At 43.0% G+C, this 15,000-nt stretch overlaps 1 protein-coding gene across 7 annotated transcripts in view; it reads right to left on the minus strand.

The window, feature by feature from the left end:
* Window positions 1-15,000, minus strand: part of LOC137654644 (pyruvate dehydrogenase phosphatase regulatory subunit, mitochondrial) — a 660,498-nt gene that overhangs the window by 86,542 nt on the left and 558,956 nt on the right. For all 7 annotated transcript variants that reach the window (XM_068388459.1, XM_068388461.1, XM_068388455.1 and 4 more), the window contains exons 5-6: window positions 3,129-3,292; window positions 1,539-1,775 (exon numbers count right to left, since the gene is read on the minus strand). In XM_068388459.1, the coding sequence (XP_068244560.1) occupies window positions 1,539-1,775; window positions 3,129-3,292 (401 nt within the window). The remainder of the gene's footprint in view (window positions 1-1,538; window positions 1,776-3,128; window positions 3,293-15,000) is intronic.

The following is a 15,000-nucleotide window of genomic DNA, read 5'->3' on the forward strand; positions in this document are numbered from 1 at the left end:
ACACGCAATTCTATCCTTTCTCAAAAGTTAGTAATTGCGAAAACAGAATTACAATGTAACAGAAAAATCTAATGAAAGATAAATAATTCAGTGGCTGGAAAGAGACTAAACACTAGCTCAAATAAACTACGTTTAAAATCTCTCACCGCATAAAGCTTGAGAACAAGAAAAAACTCTAGAAACGTTTACCTTCTTCCCCTAAAGAGACTAGGGAGAAGAGCAAAAACGATAACAACGTTACTCGCTTGAACGAAACGTTTATCCTCCTCTTTCTCCCTCCGTCTCTATCTCTCTCTCTCTCTCTCTCTCTTGACTTAGAACCTGAGAGAAGAGCCCAATCATATATATCGTTAAAACATATTATTGTTAAAGGAAAAAACTGAAATATTTCCCAAAATGAAAAGTTCCTTTATTAGAATTAAAACCATTAAGTTAAGAAAGAATGAACAAAACGCTAGACACGGTTACTCTTACTGCAACGTGACACCGTGAAAATTCTCTCTCTATCGTAACGATAGAGCGCAAGTTGAACGTTCTGAACGTCAACAACTGCAGAGACAAAACAAAACGTTAGTTCAACTTTGAAAACAGTACGAGACTATCAAAGAAATTCTTTCAAAAACATTAAAATAGCATAATATGTTAACAGGTAAAACCGAAATGACGGGCTCAATGTTAATTAACTTCGGTACCAAGAAAAGACCGCCTACTATTAGGAAAGGTCGAATATAAACAAATATAAAAATTAATTTTAATAAGTTTATAATAAAAGGAAGTTAATCGAAGAGGCCTATAAAAGGCGGAGAGATATAAAATAAATCTATAACTTTTGTTAAGCAAAATTAAGAAAGAGAGTCTATACTCTCTTAGACACCAACACTTCCGTCTAAGGGAAGGGTCGGCCATTTAAAGGTGAAAGAGAGTTCATACTCTCTTCGTCACCATAATAAATCAAATTAATTCCAAAAGTTAGCTAAGCTAATAATAAAACTTCCTGAATAGCGAAAGCTGAAATCTTAGAGCAATACTTCACCAAAAACCGTGAACAAGACTCCAAAATTATAAGCGTATCCATGAACGTCTTGCCGGAAGCACGACAGAGGAAAAATTGAAGTGGTGTCAACAAGAAGTACTGCAGTACCTGGCCACAGGTGGCGCTTGTGAGTACACCCCCTCTTGTATAGCGATCGCTGGCGTATCCCTTCCGTAGAATTCTGTCGGGCAACAGAGTTGACAGCTACATGATTATCGGGTAAGTTTAATATTGAAAAATTCCTTGTTGAAATGGTGAGGGAAAAAATAAAAAATAATACAGTCCACAAAACAAAAGCTTCAAGTATTCCTTTAAGATGTCTGTTCAAGGAAGGACAAAAACTTACTTGAAAGCCCAGGAAATCAAGAGAAAAGGGAAAATATTGAATATCTAGACCTAATAAGAGTTTAGGAAGATAAGAGTAAACGTGCAGGACATAAAACAAAGATGATGATAATTGCTGTTTGTTCATGAAAATCAATGGTCCAAGACATCATTCACTTACCTGGCATCATGGGATCAACACCATCTAAAGGGTAGGTATAGAGAAAATAATGTTCTGCAGGGTGAACTGGAACTCGAACATACGGTTCAGTCATTCGTCCAATTTTTCTTGCCCAAAGACCTCCTGTATTAACTACATAGTCACACTCTATGATCCCTTTGTTTGTTTCCACAGCAACTGCACGTGAATCATGGACAATTATTCTGCTGACAGGACAGTTTTCAACCACTTGGCCTCCTATTAATATATAAAGCATATATCAATTTTCACTTTCAGCAATTAGGTAATTTGTGAATATTAATGCAAAAAAAATGTATACATGATTCATAATTGTGGCAACAAAAATTTCTAAAATCTCAAATGATGATAATCATAACTGAAAATAATAACATGATAATTCTAAAATATGTATTCTTATATAAGGAATGAATATTAAGTAAGACTTCCAAATAATGTGAAAAGTTAATTTACCTTGACTTTAAAAAAATGTGTGAAAGCAAAGTTAGTTGAATTGAAACTTCATAATGTGAAATAAATGAAGTAAAATTGCCAAAAATAAAGTTAATTCATCACACTAGCAAGATGTTCTAGTTTCAACAAACAGAAGGAATGTAAAGAATTACCCAGTGAAAATTTCCTCTTAATAAAAAATGTGGTCAATAAATATCATCATAGTAAGCTAAAATGAAATAAAAGTAAAATCATATTTTATGAGAGCAGAAATTCTTTTGAAAAACCTAATTTAGAAAAGAACTAAATTACTATTAAATGACGGCCTTACATATAGGTAGAGATGAGATATCCAGTCTGGCTTAGCTGGAATCATCACCTTCATTAGCAAGGCAAATCATGATATCCAGAGAGTGGTATTGTTGTAGCTCCTGCCTAGGACAAATTTAAAAATTTTTCCTGCTCTTTTGATAGTACATAACTGCACCTTATTTTAGGAGGAGGTTTTTAAACTTATCTTTAACAAGGTAGACGAACTATAGTGAAGGAAGGAAGGCTTTTAACTCTTTCTTTTAACAGATGGTTTAGGTTTAAAAATAGATTATCCTTATGTCTAAAAGCAACCAGAAAAGCATTTTTGCCTGGTAACTCACCCTCATGAATAACATCCCTAAGTTCATTGGTCATCCTTGTTCTACCCTCACAAGTGTTCTTGGTTTTAAGTTACCTTCATACTCTCCTGTGGTCTTGACAGAAAACATTAATAATAAAAAAAATAACCAACTATCTCTTGATTTCTGTCATCTGAAAAACTTGCTGGTAATTTATAGAGGGTTTGGTAAACTATGGTTTGAACTTACATGTAAAAAAATATTGTATTGATAATAAATAGTGCTTTTTGCACTCCCCCAAAGAGATTAGTTCACCAAGCATTCAAGTGGGCTCCACAAGGCACTAGAAGTTGGAAGACCCAGGCCTACATGGCTGAGGACTATGAAGCGTAAGTAGATCATGAATGGCGAAATAATCATTTAAAAGCTCAAGATAGAGATGACTGGCGAAATCTAGCAGAGGCCGTTTGCGTCAATAGGCATAGGATCTGATGATGAATAATAAAATGAATTAGCTATCATATCTTACCCTTTTCTCTTGCCAGTTTTAGAAGTGAACATCCAAACTTATGGGGATCACAGACTCCATCTTTTGGGACCCAGAAAGCTCCAACAAGATCAGATGTACTCAAAATATTACACTTCTTCTTGACTTCCTCAGGTCTCAGTATATAACATTGTGTTCCTCGAGCTCTATAATATAAAGGAATATGAATTTCAGTAACCCAGTAAAGCTTATTATTTGATCAACAGCATTTTGTATTATACTACGGGAATGAAATTTACGAAACTGACTTTTTCTATAAATATATACATGAATAATAGTACCAAGCAAATTAAAACATTTTAAATGCAACACCATTAATCTCTATTTTGACCTTAATTACCAAAACCTACTGTTACAATTAAAAGAGCTTAAATGCAATCCATCTAGCCTATAAATAAATGTACATGGAACAAGACTTTTGAAATATTACTATTAAAATTCCCCTATTTAATCCAAGAAAAAAGTTTAATAATGAGCTTTAACACTCCTGATTAAAGCATTAAATTCTCAACATAAAGAACAAACTGCTGGATAAAGATAGTGGTTATATTCACTTTTTCAAGTATAGGACTTTGACAAAATGTATAATCACTAACTTTGCAAAGTTTAGAAATAAGAAATAATGCAAATAAATCGTCAACAATAATTATCAGTGCACAAATTACATTTTCTATACTTTCTTATTTTGATATAAAAAAAACTTAAAACCAATAATGTACTTAGATATGATGGCAGCAAAAGATGAGAATTAAAAATTGGAGCAATAATCCATTTTTTAACCAGCACATCATAAGGATGAGGGAAAAGAGGATAACTACAGGTGAGCAAAAAAAGGTGATCCCCTTGCAAGAACAGTTTCAACCCCCACACCTATACTTTTCTCATTGCTACTTATTAATTAGTTTTTTGTAAATTAGTCCTTCCTTCTACTAGCAAAATATGTACTTTACAGTTCTTATGGAAAGTAAGCTTCAAGATAACAAACACTTGAAGACTATGTACTATTTTCAATTATTAAAACAATTCCTATTTTATTATCAGTTATGATTACACACATTTTAACACAATTTCTATCCTATACAAATACAAAGCAGCACTTAATTTTCAGAATCATGTGAAATATATTGGAGTGTAACATGACATATTTGGAATCATTTGTATTTTTCCTAACTATACGAACCTGGCTCTTTACGTAGTAGTATTATTTCGGCAATAGCTGAAACAAGCCGTTAAAGCTTTTGTGAGGTGTAACTACCTTCTGCTAGTTAGCGCAGGGGTTAGCAGGGATAGGCCAACCACCCTACTCACAGCTGCACTAGCAAACAACCGTCAGTTTGCAATTGTGGCAGGACTTCTAGGGGGAAGGTGATAGCGGGCTCAGGTTTGTATAGTTAGGAAAAATACATACCGTATTTCAAACTTGTCATTTGTTCCGGAATTACATACAAACCTTACTGGCTGGTGAATGTCCCAGGGTGATACTTTATGATTCGTACGGGTTGTTTAGAGGGCACCCTGACACCTTATAGGATCCTTATAGGATGATGGCCTAGACAATCAGAGCTAGTTGTAGAATTTAGCAATGTGACTTGACAAGGTAAGTGCAATTTTGGAGCTGAGCTCCTTACTTATCCTAGACATTGCCTGACTCCACCTCGCTTGGCGAATGGAGAGGCCGCGTGGAGAGATCGAGACAACAAGAAGGAAGCCAGGGCTTCTTCACCTTCGAGGATGACGGCGAAGGAGAAGAATCTCTTTTGGACTACTTCTAGCATAATTTGCCAAATCTCAAATATACAAATATATATGAGGCTACATAAATGGTATGGTACTCACCTGCAGTCTGAGGTCAGCTTGCAGAGTTCCTAGGATGCTGAGCCCTAAGAGAGGGGAGGTTGAAATAGGAAATGGCCAGTCACTCCCACATTCATTCTAGACTTACTTGCAGGTAACGTGCTCTCAACCAAGTGTTACTTGTCCTACAAGGGAGCCGAGGTGTTATAAACCATGTTTTGTGCAGCCACCACAGGACCTATGATAAATGTAATCAAGTTCCTATGAGTTATGTCTTGCAGAGAGTGGGTGGTGAACATTGTTTGCCATTTCCACAGGCCAGCTTGTAAAACCTGCATCACAAAGAAATTCTTTTGAATGCCAGGGATGTGCCGACACCCATGACGTCATGAGCACGGGGATGATGACTGGGAATTGCAGAGTGTGGTTATATGGCTCTCTCGATTACCTGTCTGATCTACAAAGAGTTCTTTGTAATCTTCCTCTTGGTTTACCCCATGCTCACAAAGAGCCTGCTCATCTGAGGGTGGGCTCTAGAGGTTCTTTTCAAGTATTTCCTCAGTGCCTCACGGGCCAGAGTAACAGTTAGTATGGGTTCTTCGTTACAGAATAGAGACTCTCAATCTAGAAGGGCACAAATCTATGATCCACTACAGCCAGATTTTGCGTCTCGGCTACAAACTCAGGACGAAACCGAGTTTAACTTGCCTCCCTTCCCTTGAATGGGCTATGTCATAGGACAGACCATGTAGCTTGCTTACGCTTGGCAGAGGCCAGGGCTAGGAAAAAACTGTCTTCAGGGTCAAGACATGATCTGATGCTTGACAAAGAAGTTCATATGGTGCTCCTTCCAGTGAGCATAGTACAGTACTGCACTTTTACCATGTTCCAAGGAAATGGTCTGACTTCTGACAGAGGGTATGCGCGCTCGAAATTCCGTATGAGAAGAGAATTCCGTCGATGAGGAAATGTCTACTCCGTTGAATTTGAAAACGTGGCTCAAGGCCAAGCGATAGCCTTTCACCACCAACACAACATAGTTTTTCTCTCTGAGGTACAACAAGAACTCTGCTATTGTTGGTATAGTGGCACTGAGAGGAGAGATGCCCTGTCCACAATACCAACCACAAAAGACGGACCACTTTGCCTGATATACAGCACCAAATGACTCCTGGAGGTATCCTGCCATTTTCTTCGCAATTGGTCTCGAAAAGCCTTTCTTTACAAGTAGTTGCTGGATAACCTCCAGGTGTGAAGACATAGTGATGGAATCGCTTGATGTTAGATCCCCACGTGTGATTGTCTGAGTAGGTCGAGCAGGGTAGGGAGCTCTCACAGTACCTCTGTGAGCAGATGCAGAAAGTCCAGAAACCATTCTGCATGTTACCAAAACACAGCTACTAGGGTCATCGAGATATCTTGCGATGCCCTGACCTTGTTCAGAAGCCTCCTTACCAGGCAGAAGGAGGGGAACGTCTAGATGTCTACCCTATCCCCAGGATGTTGGACGCTGTCTTGCCAGAATGCTTGAGGATCCAGTACTGGAGAGCAGTACACCAGAAGCTTCTGGTTTAGAGACGTCGCAAAGAGGGCGATTGTTGGCAAATCCCACATCCGTTGTTTCAAAGACCATTTGGAACCTACTATCCGAGTCCTCATGCTCAGATTGTCCACCAGCATATTCTTATTAATTAATAATAACTTTAATAATAATAATTTTACTAACAATGATCTTAATAATTTCAATAGTAATAAATTTAATAATTTTAATAATAATAACCCAAGTAAAATGGACCAAAGTACTTTCATACAACCTGCCTTTTGCAAAAGCCTGGCAGGTAGTGTTATGTGCGCCTACAGAAGGAGGCATTCACTCAAAAAAGGCAAGTACAGCTGTGGGAGACGGGTTGTACCAGCAATCTATCCAGGAGGAAATCGTTTTCCCCTTCCAACTTAACAATAACTGGGATGGGCTCTGGGCTACCAGATCAGTCAACTACTCAGTACAGTAGCTAACCACTCCCAGGGATTGTGTCTTTTGCTTCCCCCCGAAGAGTTGGCAAGTTCAATTGAGAAGAATAAGGCACATTGATTCCCAACTGAGAGGTCAATTCTCATCGGTAACTCCTAATGGGCCAAGAGATTACCTAGCAAGTACAATCATACCCCTCGTCACGAAAGAATCTGCTTGAGAAATTTTCACGCTGCGAAACGAGATGCAAAGATTTTTCCAACTCACACTGCAAAAAAATGTTTCATGATAAGAAAAGAGATTTACCAGCCAGGCTGAGAATAAAATAGTCACCCATTAAGAAATTGAAGAAAACGGGTTTACACAATAGAAATTGTATCTCTCTATATTAAGGGTAACTATAATATTTTAATACATATGTTACTGTATATTTTAAACACATACAGTATTTTACTGTATCTTTTCCATTTATTATTGCCTTATGTTCTAATAACTACTTAATTTACAGGTATTAACAGCTAATTTAGGTATATTGAATGGTTCAAATGTATTTGGCTGTATAGTATCATTCAGGTTATACTATATCTTTATTATAGAATTTTGTGGTGTTTATGTAGGATTTGGAACGAATTAGGCAACTTACATGTAAAATGTGACTGGTAACAAGAACAAGTTGACTGATGATGAGACGTGTAACAAGTTGCAAGCAACTGCTCTGTAGAGAGAGGGAATCCTGTCCTCCAACAACCTTCAATCCAATGGGAGTTGGCCATGTAATTATGCTTACAGATCAGTAAAACCTGAGTAGCCAGTACGCTCTAGAGGAAGATGGTATTACAGTGAATGTTCTTAGTTATCGCTGTTGAGCAAGATATCAGTTGCTAATGACAAATCGCACGCAACTACTTCCAAAAGGCAAGATTGAGAAATTTTCAATCCATTGTCAGACAGGTAATTGTATGCTTAAGTCCAGCTACAAACCAGTAGCACAGACCGCCAAGGCAGGACTAACTTACGGCCACAACCCAAATGATTTGTTTCGTCCGGAACTCGATTGGAGAACATTGATCAATGTTCGCAATTGAGTTGCGTCCGGAACTCGATTGGAGAACATTGATCAATGTTCGCAATTGCGACCACATTCTTCCTACGATCGAGATCCCTTATAAATGACGAATACATTTGTATTTCTACCTTTCAGATCAGAAAAAACTTGCATAAAATCTAAATGTTCCCTCCCAGGGAAGAGATTTGCTTAAGCAAAGTTTTAGAGTCTAAGTATTTTCAATACTAAAACGGCCGATTCGAATGTTAGGAAGGAACTGCTTGGAATGAAGGAAGAGTCTACTTGAGGACAGACTACTTATGTCTAGTACGGGAAGATAGGAGGGTAATGCATAACCTGACTTCCTGTAAGGACTACAACCATTGAATTTAAAGATTTATTAGAACAGGGTTCCAATCATATGATGGTACATAGTCCTTGTCGGCAGTAAAAGATAGTTTGCCTGCATATGGTTATGCAAACTTCATTGCCTCCGGGTAATCATTCGAAAACGAGCCTGAGCCCACTAGCTGGAAGAATGCATGTGATACAAATTGCAACATTATTGCCCAAAGAAATTGGTCGTTGATTAGTTGTAGCAGTTAACATGTTCATGCTCATGTGTGCGGCCACAAAAAGTAAATGCATCTAGCGCAATGATCAAACTTACATCGGTATTAAGTGTTTAGGCAAGTGTACCCGTGAGTGAATACTTGCTTTCTATCATTTGTAAAGGTAAGCAGACTACCCCATAGGGACCAGAGGCATGTGAAAAATAACCTTGCAAGGGTATGTCTAACTAGCACATGGTGTGAGTGCTCCGAAGAACTCTCAATTCCACAAGGAAAACAAGCTGGAGAAGGTAACCGCGAAAAATTAAGTTTCAGGAAACTCGGAGTCCCCGGGAACACAGTGATGGCCGCAAGCAATCGGCAGTAAACTATTTGCGGCAATAACCAAGAGGGTTGTGTCTTGGCGAGCGTGCATGCACAGCCAAAGGAGTTTATTTCAGCCTTTTATGAGGTGATGGCAAACACCTATAATTGTGTAAACCTCCTCGGGAAAGGAAGTTACCTGCACACCTCGCCAAGCTTAGTATCAGGTAGTCTCTCCTCCCATGAAGAAGCATAGTCTTGCATGTAAGGGTTTGTTGGCAAGGAGAGGAATGACTTTTACATACATACATACATATACAAAGGCACTTCCCCCAATTTTGGGGGGTAGCCGACATCAACAAATGAAACAAAACAAAAAGGGGACCTCTACTCTCTACGTCCCTCCCAGCTTGACAAGGGACTCAATCGAGTTCAGCTGGTACTGCTAGGGTGCCACAGCCCACCCTCCCCCGTTACCCACCACAGATGAAGCTTCATAATGCTGAATCCCCTACTGCTGCTACCTCCGCGGTCATCTAAGGCACCGGAGGAAGCAGCAGGGCCTACCGGAACTGCGTCACAATCGCTCGCCATTCATTCCTATTTCTAGCATGCTCTCTTGCCTCTCTCACATCTATCCTCCTATCACCCAGAGCTTTCTTCACACCATCCATCCACCCAAACCTTGGCCTTCCTCTTGTACTTCTCCCATCAACTCTTGCATTCATCACCTTCTTTAGCAGACAGCCATTTTCCATTCTCTCAACATGGCCAAACCACCTCAACACATTCATATCCACTCTAGCTGCTAACTCATTTCTTACACCCGTTCCTAACCCTATCTACTCGAGATACACCAGCCATACTCCTTAGACACTTCATCTCAAACACATTCAATTTCTGTCTCTCCATCACTTTCATTCCCACAACTCCGATCCATACATCACAGTTGGTACAATCACTTTCTCATATAGAACTCTCTTTACATTCATGCCCAACCCTCTATTTTTTACTACTCCCTTAACTGCCCCCAACACTTTGCAACCTTCATTCACTCTCTGACGTACATCTACTTCCACTCCACCATTTGCTGCAACAACAGACCCCAAGTACTTAATCTGATCCACCTCCTCAAGTAACTCTCCATTCAACATGACATTCAACCTTGCACCACCTTCCCTTCTCGTACATCTCATAACATTACTCTTACCCACATTAACTCTCAACTTCCTTCTCTCACACACCCTTCCAAATTCTGTCACTAGTCGGTCAAGCTTCTCTTCTGTGTCTGCAACCAGTACAGTATCATACGCAAACAACAACTGATTTACATCCCATTCATGGTCATTCTCGTCTACCAGTTCTAATCCTCGTCCAAGCACTCGAGCATTCACCTCTCTCACCACTCCATCAACATGACAAATTCGTAGATAATTTGTATTTTTCCTAACTATACAAACTTTAGCTATTTACATGGGGTAATTACTTCAGCGTAGCTGGATGACGAGCCATTAGAATTTTAACGAGGTTTACTACCCCACCGCTAGTTAGCGGGGGGTAGGGAGGGGTAGCTTGCTAAACCCCCCCCCCTCACACACACTAGTGAATGCTTCACTTTGCTTAGAGGTAGGACTTATCCCGGGGGACAGGGCTGGCGGGCAAATATGTGTAAATAGCTAAGGTTTGTATAGTTAGGAAAAATAAAAATTATCTACGAATTTGTCATTTGTTCCGTAACTGAAATACAAACCACGCTATTTACATGGGGTGACTCAACCCTTAGGAAGGGCGGTAAGTCTTTGCCCTACTGGCTTTGGTTTTGCCCGGGGACTCCATATTTGAGTGTGTAAGTACTCAGGAAATAAGGAGTCCCTGCGCCTCGATAGCATGCTGTGAAACTGCTGCATCCTACATGAGCTGTGTGCGAAGGTGAGGAAGTGACTCGTCCTAGGAAGTTGACCTGGAGTTCTTCAGATGGAATTCTAGGCTAGGACTCTCCCAATACCACCTCGTCAGGGTATGGGGACATGACAGCATTACACTTAATACTAGGAACACAAGGGAGCATGGTTTACCTGTAGAGGTTTGAGGTCAGCTGTGCAGAGAACCCAGGATGCTGCTTTCTCCAAGGGAGGAGAGGATGAAGAAAAGAATAAGGGCCAGACAGATCTTTTCATTAACGCAGACTAAAACCGGGTAACAATGCCCTCAACCTTCTGCTACTTGTTCATTAAGGAGCCTGAGGTTAGACCAGCTGTTGTGCAGCCACCAAGGCCGATAGAGAACGTATCGAGCCTCCTGTGTGTCACGTCTTGGAGGTAGTGGGCTGTGAAGGTGGTCTGATGCTTCCACACCCCAGCTTGCAGGACCTGCGTCACTGAATAATTTTTCTTGAAGGCCAGGGATGTAGCTATGCCCCTGACATCACGCGCTCTAAGGCGACGTGACGGAGAAGGGTCAGGATTCAAGGTCGAGATAGTATTCCTGGTGACCCTCTTCGTTTTCCCAGTGCTCACGAACAAGGCTTGCACCTGGGGACGAACTGCAGTTGTTCTTTTAAGATACAACTTCAGACTCCTTACTAGGCACAGTAGGAGATGGTCTGGGTCATCTGTTACAGAACGAAGACTCAAAACCTGGAAAGAGTCGAACCTAGGGTCCGGCACTCCCGGATTCTGAGTCTTGGCAACAAACTTAGGGACGAACCTGAACGTTACCTCCTCCCATCTCCGATAATTTTTCTTGAAGGCCAGGGATATAGCTATGCCCCTGACATCATGCGTTCTAGGGCGACGTGACGGAGAAGGGTCAGGATTCAAGGCCAGGTGTATTACCTTGCGAATCCAGGCCGAGATAGTATTCCTGGTGACCCTCCTCTTCGTTTTCCCAGTGCTCACGAACAAGGCTTGCACCTGGGGACGAACTGCAGCTGTTCTTTTAAGATACAACCTCAGACTCCTTACGAGGCACAGTAGGAGATGGTCTGGGTCATCTGTTACAGAACGAAGACTCGAAACTTGGAAAGAGTCGAACCGAGGGTCCGGCACTCCCGGATTCTGAGTCTTGGCAACAAACTCAGGGACGAACCTGAACGTTACCTCCCCCCATCTCCTTGAATGGGCGATGTCATACGAGAGACCATGCAATTCGCTGACTCGCTTGGCCGAGGCCAACGCTAGTAGGAACACCCTCTTCCAGGTAAGGTGGCGATCTGAAGCCTGGCGTAATAGTTCGTAGGGAGGTCTCTTCAGAGACCTGAAAACTCGAGCCACGTTCAATGGAGGAGGCCCACTTTCGACTGAGGGTAGGTAAGTTCATAACTTCGTATGAGAAGGGTAAGTTCCAGCGAGGAAGAAATAGCCTTTCACTGCCGAGACTGAAAGGCGCATTTCCTCCCGCAAATACACGAGGAACTCCGCTATTGCTGGAATAGTGGCATCGAGTGGAGAGATACCATTTCCATGACACCAACCACAGAAGACTCGCCACTTCGCCTGATAGACCCCTGCGGATGACTTGCGCAGGTGTCCAGACATCCTATTGGCAACTTGTAGGGAAAATCCCCTCTCAATGAGGAGATGCTGGATAGTCTCCAGGCGCGAAGTCGAAGCGAAGCTACGGCTTTGTGAAAGATGTTGGTGTGTGGTTGTTTGAGTAGCTTGTGACGTGGAGGGAGTTCTCTCAGAACCTCCGTGAGGAGTTGCAGAAGGTCCGGGAACCATTCTGCGTGATGCCATAGCGGAGCCATGAGGGTCATTGATAGATTGACCGATATTCTGGTCTTGTTGAGCACCCTCCTCATCAGACAGAATGGGGGAAAGGCGTACAAATTGATGTTGTCTCACCGTTGTTGGAAGGCATCTTGCCAGAGAGCCTTGGGGTCCCGGACTGGGGAGCAGTACAGCGGGAGCTTGAAGTTCAACTCTGTAGCGAACAGATCCACAGTCAGGGCACCCCACAAAGTCAGGACTTTGTTGGCTACTTGAGGATCCAAAGACCACTCGGTACTAACTATCTGCGTCGCTCTGCTCAGACTGTCGGCGAGCACATTCCTTCTGCCTGGAATGAAGCGAGCTGCTAGTGTGATCGAGTGGACTTCGGACCATCTCAGAATCTCTACTGCAAGATGGGATAGCTGTTCTGAAAAGGTACCTCCCTGCTTGTTGATATAAGCCACCACCGTGGTGTTGTCGCTCATCACCACCACAGAGTGGCCCGCCAGGACTTGGTGGAACTTCTGAAGTGACAGGAACACGGCCTTCATTTCTAGCAGGTTTATGTGAAGGTACTTTTCTGATTCTGACCACAGGCCTGAGGTCCTGAACGTGCTCCCCCCCCCCCCCCTTCTTTGATGTGTCCGAGAACATCAAATCCAGGGGAAGGACGAGAAGATCCACTCCTTTTCGTAGGTTCTCGTCTGCCATCCACCCCTAGAGGTCTGTCTGTTCCGCATGACCCACAGGGACCAAAGTGTCTGGGGAATCATGTCCTTGATTCCACCGGGACTTGAGTCGCCACTGGAAAGATCTCATTCTGAGGCGACCGTTGGGAACCAGACGGGCCAGGGAGGAGAGGTGGCCGAGGAGACGTAACCACGTTTGGGATGGAAGTTCTTCTCGATTGAGGAAAGGCCTTGCTATCCTGTCGTCTGATGGGAAGGCTTTGTGGAGATTGGTGTCTATGACCATGCCTAGATATACCAGTTTCTGAGAGGGCTGCATAGAGGACTTCTCGAGATTTACCATGATCCCTAGATCCTGGCAAAGTTCGAGAAACTTGTCTCAGTGGCGAAGAAGGGTTGCCTTCGAGTCCGCTAGGATCAACCAGTCGTCCAGATAACTAAGGAGACTGATGCCGATCCTGTGAGCCCACGATGATATCAGGGTGAATACTCTGGTGAACACCTGAGGTGCTGTGGAGAGACCGAAACACAGCACCTTGAACTGGTGGATCTTGTCGTCTAGGCAAAATCTTAAGTACTTCCTTGAAGACGGATGGACTGGGATCTGGAAGTACGTGTCCTTCAGGTCCAGTGTACACATGAAGTCTTGTGGTCTCACTGCAAGTCTGACCGTGTCTGCCGTCTCCATACTGAACGGAGTCTGTTTGACAAACCCGTTCAGGGTTGAGAGGTCGATGACTGAGCCTCCAGATGCCTTCTTTACAAGAAAGTCGACTGTAGAAGCCTGGGGACCCGTCCACTACCTCTTGGAGAGCGTCCTTCTTCAACATGGTCTGGACTTCTGCCCAAAGGGCCTGCCCCCTTACTGATCCCATAGTAAGGGAGCTCAATGACACTGGATTCGCTGTCAGGGGAGGTAGAGAAGCTGTGAACGGGACGCGATAACCCTGACCGATCACGGAAATCGTCCAGGTATCTGCCCCGAGTTGCTGCCACCTTGCCGTGTAACTTTGTAGGCATCCCCTCCACTGGTGGACATGCAGGGGGACTGCCAATCCTAGCGTCTACGGCCTCGGCCGTTTCCTCTAGGATTTTTACCTCCCCTGGAGGACTTTTTGCTCCTTCTGCTCTTGGCAGGAAAGGGCTTAGACACCTTCGGCTTTGCTGCTGTCGTCTTCTTTGTGTCCTTAGCTGGATGGGGCTGTTGGACTGCTGGAGGTTTGTAGGGCCTCGATGTCAGGGCCCTATGGATGAGGGAATCCTGGTTGGACTTCCTCCACCTCTCAACGGTTAGCTCCACGTCCTTAGGCTCAAAAAAACACTTACCGAGCACGGAAGAGTGTCTGGGCTTGCTAACATTCGAACTGGGGACCTTCTGGTGGAATCTCTCAACCACTGCGTCCCATCCTTTGAGAATCATGTTGGCCCACAAGCTCGAGACTTGGTGGGCCAGAAACTCGATGGTCCGCGTGCCTGAGAGCAAGAATGTCTCCAGTTCCTTCCTGGTGCTTTCTTTGGACAGGTCCTCAGACCGCACCAGGATGCCCAGAGACCCCAGCCAGATGTCAAGCCACGAAGTTGCCTGCATGGCACACTTCGCCACCTTCTCCTGGCTTAGGATCTCAGTAGCTGAATAGGACACGTGCCGGTTGGAGAGTCTCTCTAGAGGGACTCCCCCAGTGAGTTCTTCCACGGAGTGGTGAACTGGAAGACCCAAACAAGTCTCCTCAAGGATCTCAAAATACCTCCTCTGATGGACTCGAGGA

The sequence above is a fragment of the Palaemon carinicauda genome, chromosome 15, assembly GCF_036898095.1.
Source record: "Palaemon carinicauda isolate YSFRI2023 chromosome 15, ASM3689809v2, whole genome shotgun sequence".
Classification (NCBI taxonomy): Eukaryota; Metazoa; Arthropoda; class Malacostraca; order Decapoda; family Palaemonidae; genus Palaemon; species Palaemon carinicauda.